General features: G+C 43.8%; 1 protein-coding gene across 1 annotated transcript in view; it reads right to left on the reverse strand.

Moving 5' to 3' along the window:
• Window positions 1–12237, reverse strand: part of LOC144316675 (beta/gamma crystallin domain-containing protein 1-like) — a gene marked incomplete at its 3' end in the record, with an annotated part of 151658 nt that extends 139421 nt beyond the window's left edge. The window contains exon 1 of the mRNA XM_077902593.1: window positions 11954–12237. Within this exon, the coding sequence (XP_077758719.1) occupies window positions 11954–12219 (266 nt within the window). The remainder of the gene's footprint in view (window positions 1–11953) is intronic.
• Window positions 12238–12527: the final 290 nt, after the last annotated feature.

A 12527-nucleotide genomic window follows, 5' to 3' on the forward strand; every position in this document is an offset into this window, starting at 1 on the left:
TTCAAGGAGAATGCTTCTTTTCTGTTTTCATGTGTTTGTTTCTTTGTTGAGAGAGAGAGAGAGTGTGTGCGCGCGCGCATGCTGGAGCAGGAGAGGGAGAGTGGGGGGAAGGGGCAAAGGGAGAGAAAGAAAGAGAATTCCAAGTGGACGCCATGCTCAGCAGGTGCAGAGCCTGATGCAGGGCTCCATCTCACAACCTGAGATCATGACCTGAGCTGAAATCAAGAGTCAGACCCTTAACCAACCACTCAGGTGCCCCTTTCTCCTGGTTTTTGAAAGAATGACAGCTCTGAGAGCAATAGGTAACTATATCTGTATTGGCTACTTCCATTCTTTAGCTAACTAGCTACCATACACATGCACACCTTCAACTACTCATTTGGTGAGCGTTAAGTTTTCTCATGGTTTGGTGAAAATATTGCCAGCTTTGGAGTTAGAGAGACCTGGGTTCAAATACTGCTCTGTCATTTACTAACACTATCAGATTCTGTTTTCTCAATTATAAATATGGGAGTTACCATACCTACTTAGAGCTATTATGAAGATAAAATGAGATACATCGAATATGAAAGCAGCTGTCACATAATAGGTACTCAATTCATTAGTGCCTTTTGTCTTATTTATTTTTGACAGAAGTTTTCTTGTGTTTACTGACAAGAGAGGTAGGAAAAAAAAAAAAAAGAGAGGTAGGGAATTCGGTGGCTGAAAAGAATTCTCCTTGCCCACTCCCCCAGGCCACACTCATCTTCCTCAAAAAACATGCCCCCTCTTTGGCCCTGCAATAAATAAACAAACAAATAAATGTAGAAAGCTCAAAATCAACTTGCTGTTTGTTGATCATTTACTGACTGACATTTAGACAAAAACTGGTACTCCCTTTTGCGTCTCATCAGCTAGCTTTGTAAATTTGTGGATTTGTAAGCAGGGTCTGATTACACATAGAAAAAAAAATGACCAGGAAACCTGTCCTAAGTGAGGAAGTCAATGCATAAGTTCCTGAGGGGCTTCTCTGTAGGAAGAAAGCACAGGGTGATGAAGGACCCAATGCATCTTCAGCAGTTATCACCTAGATCTAGGGCTGGTTGTCCCCTTATGGGTATATTAAAAAAAAAAAAAAAAAAAGCTTTTAACAAAATAACAAGGAAGGGTACAACTAATTGCCAGCAATGTACCAGTTACTAGGATTTCCTGGTCAAAATAGTTGAAACTTCTCATAGGATGAAATTGGGACAATCACAAAATGCAAATTGGTAAAAGTCAAAACTTGAGCAAATGCCATTCAGTCGTAGTTTCCTTTTATCTTGAAAAAAAAACCCCAAACCTAGTTTTACACTAGCTTGTTTAAGCATGTTTACTGACACACACAGGAATATAAATGCTCTTGTTTCAATCCAAACTGTGCTCCAATAAGGGACTTCTGATCAATAATTGAATCTCTTCCAGACAAAATTGTTTTGGGTAGCTAATACCAAAAGAGAATAATTTTATAATCCCACCTTGAAGCAACTACCATGGTGTTGTTTTGCAGACAATAACAACCTCTCAGATTGTGGGAGCTCAACAGTGGAGAAGCAAGCCAACATTTGCAAGGCGGTAGAGCCAAGAATAGTTGGCACTGGGGGAGCCTCCACTGCACAAGCTTGGAAGGGGCCAGTTCTTAGGTTTGCACATGGCATTCATGATAAAGGAGGTACTGTATTTCAACACGAATGTCAACAGTTTGCTTCGACTGTCATATCTTTCTCAGACAAGACCAGGCATGTTCAGGGTGGTATGACCATAGACTGTCATATCTTTTCCAAATAGCAGATGCAAAAATAATCAAGCTGTGCTTTCACAGGATATTAACGAATCCATCAGTATTACTAAAACATTTAAATGACAAATTATAAATAAGGTACGTGATGTGTCATAGCAGCAGCATTACGTCAAGCCCCTTAAAGGGAGTTCTTGCATGAGTACAGTATGGATAGACCCTGTAGTTTCAAACAGACGTTTTGTTGTTATAAAATACAGCTGTGCAAGTTTAACACTTTTTTGCCCTCTGAAACTGAAAATATGCTATATGTTAATTAATTGACATTAAATAAAATTAAATTTAAAAACAATTTTTTTAAACACAAATTCAGTTATTTTTAGTGGGGTGGGGTTTTTTTTTGGTGGGGGGCAGTAGGTAAAATACTAATTATAGAAGAAACTCTGAAAGTATTAGATATATCAGTAACCAGAGTATAGTGTATACACCGGCTAATTAGCTAATAACTCAATCTTGTGATCAATCTCATAGTTGTTGGCTTATGAAATGGGGGGAAGATTTCCAGGGGAATAGTCACCAGGAAGTTAGATGAATCACCTGGGCTCCCGTCAAAGGTAGGTCTAGGCCAGGAACAGGGAGGCACAGTCTATAATCCAAGAGAACCTAAAAAGAATAGCTGCCCAGAAATCAGAAAACCTGTTTTAGCACTACTTCCTTCAACTGCATTTCGTTCTTTGAACTTCAATCTCCTCATCTATAAAATGAGGGCATGGTCTTTCTGCACAGAGTCATTATGAGTCTCAAGTGGGATAAAATGTCAGTAATGGTTTAGAATCCTTGGAGTGTAAAGCCAACATCGGGTAAAATGTGTATTCAACGTCGGGGACTCCTCAATAATGAATCAGGAAGTAAAACCAAAGGATTTAAGCAGCAGGACTTCTTAGAGACCTAGTGTTAGAACTGCTCCCAGCAGCTCTGCTTGAAGAATTCTGATATTTCCATTTAGCCTGGGCAGCAACTCTAAATTCTAAGGGCAACCTGTCGTGCCGTCTGCTGCCTGTGCCAAGACTTTAGGAGAGGAAGGAGGGTATACAAACCAGGCCCACGGTTTGATTATGCTGTTTCCTGACAAAGTTTGGGCAGATGCCCCAAACACAGGATCTAAACACATTACTTTTGCATTACATACACTTAAGAATTTCTGCTTTAGGGACACCTGGGTGGCTCAGTGGTTGAGAGTCTGCCTTTAGCCCAGGGCATATTCCCAGGGTCCTGGGATCGAATCCCACATCAGGCTCCCTGCAGGGAGCCTGCTTCTCCCTCTGCCTGTGTCTCTGCCCCTCTCTGTGTCTCTCATGAATAAATAAATAAAATCTTAAAAAAAAAAAGAATTTCTGCTTAAAATTTTTTTCTTCCAAAATTTTAATGTATTTACATATTTTTCTCTCCACTACTTAACACAAAAATTGTCTAATGCCAAAAATTAACTTGATTTCCTATATATTTTATAATTTCTCATTGTGAAACTGAAGGCTTAAATATGCTCATTGTAGGAATATAAAGAAAGCAGCATTAACTACAGTGATTTCAGTTTGCAGTGATTAACCACGGGACTCAAGACTACCAGCCCCTGACCTTATGGGCTCTGTGACAATGGCTAAATTACCATTTCCCACTGTGCCTCATTTTTCCTCAAAATGGGGATAATAATCGTCCCTACCTCCCAGGGATGTTATGAATTCATTGCAGTGAGTTAATATTTGTAAAGCACTTAGAACAGTGTCTGATACTTATCAAGTATGTTAAATAAACTGCAACTTTCCATCAAATCTTAACAGAAGACAGTGTTTTCACCTGGTCTGAAGTTGTTATTCTAAACCAAATGCTTCCTCTCATCCCTTCTGACCTTATTCATCTCTTGACCCCAATCACAAGATAAAGAACCATCCAACTAGAGAATCCAAAGAACTATTAGAAGTTTATGCTACTCCCTATTAACTAATTTGGAAAAAAAAATAGAAGGTATATTACATGTGGTGTACCAGTTGGACAAATCTCTTCTACAAGCTGTTGATATTAACTTCAGGATGCCATAACCGTAATTTCTAATAGACGAGACTCAGGATGGCTGGTTTGAAATGGCACATAACAATAATAAATACAGACATCAGCCAACTTTCTTCACCACAGAATAACTTGCCAAGCTTAAGAGCAACTTACTTTTACTTGTTCAGTTGCCATCATGGGAAGGTAAAAAACAAAAGGCACTTGTTTATTCTGTGCTCATTTTTCTGGGTTAGCTACAGGTTCAGCCTACACTCATCTTCTCTATAACTTGTTGATGAGAGAAACTAGGGACACCACAATGGACTCTGGATTCTCTGAGTCACTTGTGTGTCCTTGGGTCTCCTGGCACTTTGTCAAAATGCTCCCTTATTATGAAGGGTGTCTGTCCTTGCTTCCTTTCCATTGATCAGGGCCATCCACGAGATGTTCAGTGCTGTAAAGACAGCACTAAACAAGTGCTCATCTCTAGAATGAAGACTTCTCATAAATCTGAATCCTTAGAGGTATTTTTATGAGGCATTTGAGTCAGCCCAATGCAACTGTATTTTAAGGGAGCTACAAATGAGCTAATAAAACTCAATTGACTGGCTTTTTCTTACCAAACCCCACAAGTATCAGACATTTATACACAGTTTATCTTAAAAACTTGCTTTGGGACAAGATTTTGAATTCATATTTCAATTCTATCTTGGGTAAAAGCTGAGAATTCATTTTTCTGCAGTTGAATGTATGGAAAGACACCTGTGAGATGTGCCAGGCAATTTATTTATTTTTTATTTTTTTAAATATTTTATTTATTTATTCATAGAGACACACACACAGAGAGAGAGAGAGGCAGAGACACAGGCAGAGAGAGAAGCAGGCTCCATGCAGGGAGCCCGATGTGGGACTCCATCCAGGGTCTCCAGGATCACGCCCTGGGCTGCAGGCAGCGCTAAACCACTGCGCCACCAGGGTTGCCCCTGTGCCAGACAATTTAGTATGAAAATAAAGATAAGTTGTTTTTAAGGAAGATCACCTTGCTTTGAGAAGATAGGCAATGCTGGACTCTTTGAAAGAGACTTCAGAATCTTTTCACAAAGATTGAGTAGACACAAGTAAGCTCTCTGGATTTGTAAACCTATTTAAAGAATGTTAAGAACCACTTATTTTCAGCCTATAATTTTAGAATGTCAACATGTTTACTTAAAATTTCAGCCAAGGTTTTGAAATGAGTATGTCACATTCCAAGCCCAATCTTTCTTCCTAGGTGTCAAAATATGACAGAAGAGCTGAAATAATATGGTCTTGGGCTCTAGATATTTTAAGAAACTGCAGAAAATTATTTAGGCATAATCCCAAATACATGATTCTCTTTAAGTGTCACTGCACAGATAAAAGTTTCCGTGAGCACTGGATATAGTTTAAGATGATTATAACCTCAAGAAGGTTTGGAGCCTTTGATGGTCTTTATATCAGAGAAGAAAATTTCTCATTAATTATTCATTATGGTAAAACTTCTTCATCAGAGAAAAAAAATTCTGCTTCTTCAAGATAATCCTTCTACTGACCTCAGTACATTTGATTAAATCTTCTATTTCTACACTTCATGCATCATATGCAACTTTATTCATTTTTACCTGTTTGCTCCACGCTCCACTAATGTGCAAGTTTCTTAGGAGCAGGGATCATCTCTGATTTCACTGTTTTATTTCCCAGTGCCTAACACAGAATAAATGCTCTGTGTTTTTAGTATATGTGCTGCTGAAGTGAGCACAAGTGCTCTGTTTGTTGATCACAAGAAACTTCTCTAAAACTTGATTGATAAACATTTCAGTAAAATGATACAGAAAGGAATTTGTGCCATACGATAATCTATCATTAATCCTATATATAGGATTCCTATAGAATCCAAATGATTCTATAGGTCAGATTGCATTCCGTTTCATGAACAAGATCTCTAAAATCTTCTGTACAGTAAATACAACATGAAATGGACACTAAGCAATTATTTTATAAAATATTCAAGGTAAATAGAAATACATACACTTCAAGATTTAAATGGTCTTACCAGAAACAATTTTTCTAAGTGAATAAATCACTTTTTTTCCTGCATGGACATTCCTGAATCATAACCAACCCATTAAGTCAACTCTAAGACAGAGAAGTGTTCAATGGACATTTTGAAAGAACACTGGGAGTCAGAAAGTAAATTTCAATATCTAATATTTTTGCTGCATTGCTTTAATCATGGGTGAACAGTAAAGCAGTGATTTACTGTCTCTTACGAATAAGATTTATAATTAAAAGCTAAAGAAGAAAAAAGAAGGGGCACCTGGCTGGTGCAGTCAGTTGAGCATCTACTCTTGGTTTCAGTTTGGGTTTTGATCTCGAGGTCATGATCTTGGGGTTGTGAGATCGAGCCCTGCATTGGGCTCTGTGACCAGCGTGGAGTCTGCCTGGAGCTCATTCTCTCTCTCTCTCTCTCTGCTCCTGCCCCCTGTGCTTTCATGCTCTCTCTAAAATGAATAAATAAATTTAAAAAAAAAAGAAGAAGATGAAGAAAAAAGAAGTGAACCTGAGCCCAGAAGTTCTAAAGGTCTCCAAGAGTGTGTATATCTCTTGTATCCAGACTAAGAAGATCATTACAGAAAATGTAGAAAGGGGGGGTGCATGGTGATACGGTGACAGAGAAACAGCAAAGGATCAGCCTCCACTGAACTCAGACTCCAAAGTCACTTCAGGAGAAACTTCTCTAACTCCAAGTATAAAGTTTACCTCTCCCTTCCCCAGTCATATGTATGAAGACTTTTAAGTCACCGAATGCATAAAGGGCCACTCTTTTATAGACTAACAGGCATATCCAGATTCTCACAGGTACTTCAGGTCTTCACAGACCTGGTTACAACTTCCGGGCCCCTGAAGTTGCTTGACTCCACTTACGATGTGAAAGCATATCTATTAAAGCTGCCACCATTGCCATCAAGACAAGAACCACAGCTATCACGGCTCCTGTCACTCCTGCTTCCACCACCTTTCATCTACCCAGCACCTGCTTTGGGTGAGGCTCTGCACCAGGTGTTTTACAAATGTGATATCTAATCCTCCTAGAGCCCCAAGAGGGAAGTGCTGGCATCTCCATCTACAGGGGAGGAAGCTGAGGCTTAAGGACACTTGGAGCCAAATGGCAGAGGCAGATTTGAAACTGAGCTTGTCCAACACCACCGTCTATGCCTTTTTCCCTGCAGCCTGACCTTGGAGACCCTATTTATTGGGCATCTGCTGTCTCCCAGGCACAACGCTAGTTGTTTTAAATATATATTTAAACGTCTCAAAAACAAGGCTTAGAGGTGGGTTGCAGATCATTAAACTGAAGTAACTTCAGTTAGGAGCACACAGCTAGTAAATGACAGAGCTCAGATTTAAATTCCTCATTTATCAGTACTGATATAAAAGCTAAATTTTCAAACTCTTTCCTTTGGCATAAGCTTAATAAGAAAGATAACCCGGTGCTAATAGTTTAGATGTGACATTAGATTAAACCAAACCAAACTAGACTTATCTAGCTATGTCCCTTATGCTAGAAAATAATTCAACCTGTTGAACGTCCTAAACACTAAACCAACCATAAAAGACTGAAAACTAGAATCAATGTTAAGTCATGAAGACTAACACTCTACAGATCCAGCATGCTTTCAAATAACATTTTAAATAACTGTTCTTTTTCTAAAGCAATAAAGCAGCAGTTTATCCTCACAATATTCTAGTGAAATAAACAGGGAGTAAGTTGTTTTCTGTTCAGAGAAAGGAAAGGTCCATTGAAGTATAGAAATACAGGACTGTGTACAGTCCAGAAACTTGAGCCTACAAACCCAGACCTGAAGGTAGGTCTCTGTCTACCCAGTGAGGATGCTCTGCCCTCCGGCACTGGCTACATTTTTTCCTCCAAAGAAAATGAGGTCTGCTGATTTTCAGGGGATTATGAGGCTCCCCACCGCTTGAGTTTGGCTCTCTGGCAGAGAGCATTAATGCTCGCTCTCTAGGTTTGGGGTTCAGTTTAGTTTGAGCGTAATAACTTTCACTTCACTGCACTGACCTTTAGCTAAGAGCTAAATAAGGAAATGTAGAAAAGAAAGCACCATTTCCATCACGTAGCAGAAAATAAACACACGAAATTATTACTGAAAAGGAGGTGTAAGCAAGATACCAGTGAGGAAAAAGGGAAACAATCTCCCATTTACTAGCGCTGACAATGTGCCCATTGCTATTCGAGCACTCAAAAAGCATTAACTTGTTTATTTTTATAATGACTCTTATTATGCCCCTTTTATGGATGAGAAAACCGAGACACAAAAAGGTTAATAACTTGCCCAGGATGACACAGCTGTCACAGTAATTCAACGAACAGGGATTTAAACCCAGATAGAGAATCCATGCTCCCGAGCAAACTATTTAAAAAATGGAGTATCATTCAAAACGTCATAAACGAGTGCCACGAATGCTCGCCTAAGAAAAGTCGGGCCACAGCTCACCATGCCCAATCCATGTCCTCTCCACTGGGCTCCCTGATGGCAAGAGAATAACGGACAAGACAGGAGATGGGCTGCTGAGGAGGGAACAGCCCTATTTCCATTAAAAAAAAAAATAACATTAATAACACGTTTACCAAGACGAAGCTGAAAAAAAACCACAAGGGTGAATTTTAGGAAGAGAGGCAGCTGTGTTCAATTTTACATAAAGAGAATGACCATCATTGATTTTTAGAACATCTACACTAAAAGTTGCAAATATTTGCAGAATACAGAAATCTGACCTCAATAAACTTTAAACCATCATTGGCGGGATGCCTGAGTGGCTCAGCGGTTGAGCATCTGCCTTTGGCTCAGGACGGGATCCTGGGATCTGGGATCAAGTCCCACATCAGGCTTCCTGCGAGGAGCCTGCTTCTCCCTCTGCCTGTGTCTCTGCCCCTCTCTCTCCATGTCTCCCATGAATATATAAATAAAATCTTTAAAAATAAATAAACCATCATTGGAGTAGTAAGCTCTTCAAGGAAGAGAAGCATTTCCCCCCTTCCAACCCTATTTTTTTTTCTGTTTCTTCCATTAGATCTTTGCATTTACCATGATGATGATGATTTCATACTTACTAAGTTCCTACTTTGTGCCCAAAAGTCTGATACAAGTTTTACATTTAAAACATAAACAATAAAAAAAAAACATAATCATTTGAGATTCTCAACAGCTCTACAGAGTCAGTGTCACTGTTTTTCCCATTTTTGAAATGAAGAAACGGAGACCCAGAAAGGTAGAGTAACTTGCCCAAGGTCACACAGCCAGGATAGAAATTCATTTTTGCTTGCTCTAAAAGCCCATAATATTAATCATGTACGGCCAGCAAAAACATGTGGCCACTGACTGTCCGCTCCTCACACAGACACAAAGGCCACAGGGAGTGCTGTGCATTTTGCCTAGCTCCACCAGCCCAACTCCTGGACAGAGGTGATTGGACATGGTCAGTCGGCTCCAGAGAGCCACACTGGTCAAGATGGACCAGACACCTAAGTGCGCTGTAGCCACACTCTTTAGACTAGAAACAGGTACACTCACTCAGAAGTAAACAAAATATTTAGGAAGATGATCTAACTGGGAAAACATCCCAAAGGCAGACCTGTATGTTTAGTTTTCAGAACATGTGTTAGTACAAAGTTCATCACAATTCTGAAGGAAAGAATAGAGTGCTTCAAGACTGAGCAACAAGACACTGGAGGAGAGAAGCAAAAGCTCCTGTTTTTAGTCTAAAATGTCCTTGGATTTGGATATACCGCCTATAACTGTGTATGATTACATTTTGATAGACAGGAAATGATGGGGGTAAGTCGGATTAAAAAAACATCAAAGAAGGGTTTAAATTATTTATGGAGGTAATAGGAAAAATACTTCAATGATGGGTACATCATTATTAAGTAACATTTTTTAAAAGACATTTCAGTTGGGGGCACCTGGGTGGCTCAGTTAAGCATCGGATTAGATTTTGGCTCAGGTCTTGATCTTGAGGTGGTGGGATGGAGCCCCATGAGGGCGGTTCCGCACTCAGTGGGGAATCTGCTTCTCTCTCTCTGCCCCTTCCCCCACTCACGCTCTCTGTGTCCCCCCTCTCTAAAATAAATGGATAAATCATGAAGAAGAAGAAGGAGGAGGAGGAGGAGGAAGAAGAAATTTCAATTGGTGACTAAGCACAGTAAGTCTTTCAATAGATAAAAGTATGTTCTATTACAACCAATTATTACCAGGGTTGATAAAAAAAAAATATGAGAAAAAATAAAAAGCCTTCTTTCTTAGCACTCCTCTCCCATCCCCTCAAACATACTTGGACCATCCTGAACCACTTGTGCTTCTCAGGATGTACCATGCTCTCCCCAGTGTTGGTGATGCTCGTAGTGCAATCTCAACCGGGAAGTTGTTGACTCCTCTCCTTTTCTGATTAAACTACTTCAGCATTCCTCCTCCCGGAAGCTTCCCTGGATCCCCTCCTCTGTGCTAACTTCTTTTTTTTTTCTCTCTCTCTTTTTAAAGATTTCATTTATTTATTCATAAGAGATACAGAGAGAGGGGCAGAGACCTAGGCAGAGCTCCCTGCAGGGAGCCGGAGGTGGGACTCACCCCAGGACCCCCGCATCACAACCTGAGCTGAGCCAGAGGCAGACCCTCAACCACTGAGCCCCCCAGGCGCCCCTGTGCTAACTTCTATCACAGGATTCATCCCACTGTGTACTTGTTGGTCTCCTCAAGAAAGTAAGAATTCTTTGATCTCGGGGACCATGCTCATTGTTCTTTAAAATCCCAGCACTTAGCGAAGGTGCCCAATAAAATTTTACTAAGCGAATGAAAACATATTGCAGAATTAAGACTCTCTTGGAAATAAAAGGGAAATCCATCTAACATGCAGATTTTTTCACTATTTTATTCTGGCCCTCATAGTTCATAGGGTGTGGTTTAAAAATACACGCAGCAGGATTTACTGGATATTGCCAACTGCCCTTCATAAAAAATGTCCTATACCTCCAAACCACATAAATATATGGGTACTTCAAATTGATCAGTGTTCAATGGATGTATCCATTCAGGTAGTATAATTGAATAATACAAAGTTTCGATCAAAATTTAAGGAGCGCAGGGGCAATCGCATTTTGAACAACCAGGGGCTGCCCGGGGCTGCCCTGGTCTGACGCCCATTCCCGTCGGGGACAAGCCATTCACCTTTTGGTCTCAGGTTCTCCACCCGTAAGATGGGGGTAAGCAAGCCTGCCACTCGCTGCTTCCTTCGGATCCCGTGAGGTCAGCGGAGGCCTGGGGGAGTGGAGGTCTTCACAGCAAAGGCACCGCCATCAGAACCATTGTACGGGGGCTCCCCGGGGGGCTCAGCGGTTGAGCGCCTGCCTTCCGCCCTGGGCGTGGTCCTGGAGGCCCGGGATCTAGTCCCAGGATCGAGTCCCGAATCGAATCCTGGGATTGGGTCCGGATCGAGTCCTGGGATCGAGTCTCGAATCGGTCCCGGATCGAGTCCTGGGATGGAGTCCCGGATGGGTCCCGGGTTGAGTCCTGGGATCGAGTCTCGGATCGTGTCCCAGATCGAATCCTGGGATCGGATCCTGGGATCGGGTCCCGTATCGAATACTGGGATCAAGTCCTGGGATCGAGTCTCGAATCGAGTCCCGGATCGGGTCGGGGATCGAGTCCCACATGGTTCCCTGCATGGAGCCTGCTTCTCCCTCTGCTGTGCCTCTGCCTCTCTCTCTCTCTCTCTGTGTCTCTCATGAATAAATAAATAAATAAAATCTTTAAAAAGTATGACCCCAAGGTAGATGGCGTCCCTGCCATTCGTTCTGGCAAGAATCCCCGCTAGGCGTCCCGCTCCCTCGCGGCTGCAGGGCGTGGACGGGGGTCGGAGCACGAGCCACACAGGTGGGCGCACGTTCCCAGGTGCGGGGCCCGGGCCGACGCCGCCGACGCCGCCGAAGCCCCGCGGAACCTGAGGCCGCGCTGCGCCCCCTCTGGGCGCCGGGAGAGACGGGCCCTCGCCGCCGGGGCGCCCGGGGTCGGCGCGGCTGGGGGGCGGGGGGGGGCGAGGGGGGCGGGGGCCGCGGCTTACCTGGGCGCGCAGGGGGGCGCCGGCGGCGGGTGCGGGACGAACACCCCGCAGGCCGGCGGCGGAGGCCGCTGCTTCCTCCTGGAGCGCCAGATGCGGAAGGCGGTGGGCTTCTTGGGGGCCCTGGACGGCGCGGGCTCCGCGCGGTCGCCCCGAGCCGGCGGCAGCGGCATCTCCCGGCGCGCCTCCTCCCGCTCCTGCTCCTGCTCCTGCTCCCGCTCCCGCTCCCGCTCCTGCTCCGCTGCAGCCCGGCCGCCGCGGAGGAACATCCCGGGCGCCCGCTCGCCCGCCCCCCGGGCGCCGTCGGTCCCCGCCCCCTGGCCGCCGGGCGAGCAGCACGGCCCCGGGTCCGCACGCGGCCAGGTTGGCCCCGGGGCGAGCCAGGGGAGGCGCGCGCCCCGCGCCCCAGGTGCCGCCGCCACGCCCCCGGGGCCCGGCCCGACCCCTGCCGGGCGCCCCGGGCACTGCGTCTCGGAGCCGGGGCTGGGCGGTGGCGGCGGCGGCGGCGCCTGGGGCCTGCGGGGCGCGGGCGGCGTGTGGGCCCGGGTCGGGCGGGCACGGGGAGGGGCTTCCCCGT

The sequence above is a fragment of the Canis aureus genome, chromosome 7 (genome assembly GCF_053574225.1).
Source record: "Canis aureus isolate CA01 chromosome 7, VMU_Caureus_v.1.0, whole genome shotgun sequence".
In the NCBI taxonomy this organism is placed as follows: domain Eukaryota; kingdom Metazoa; phylum Chordata; class Mammalia; order Carnivora; family Canidae; genus Canis; species Canis aureus.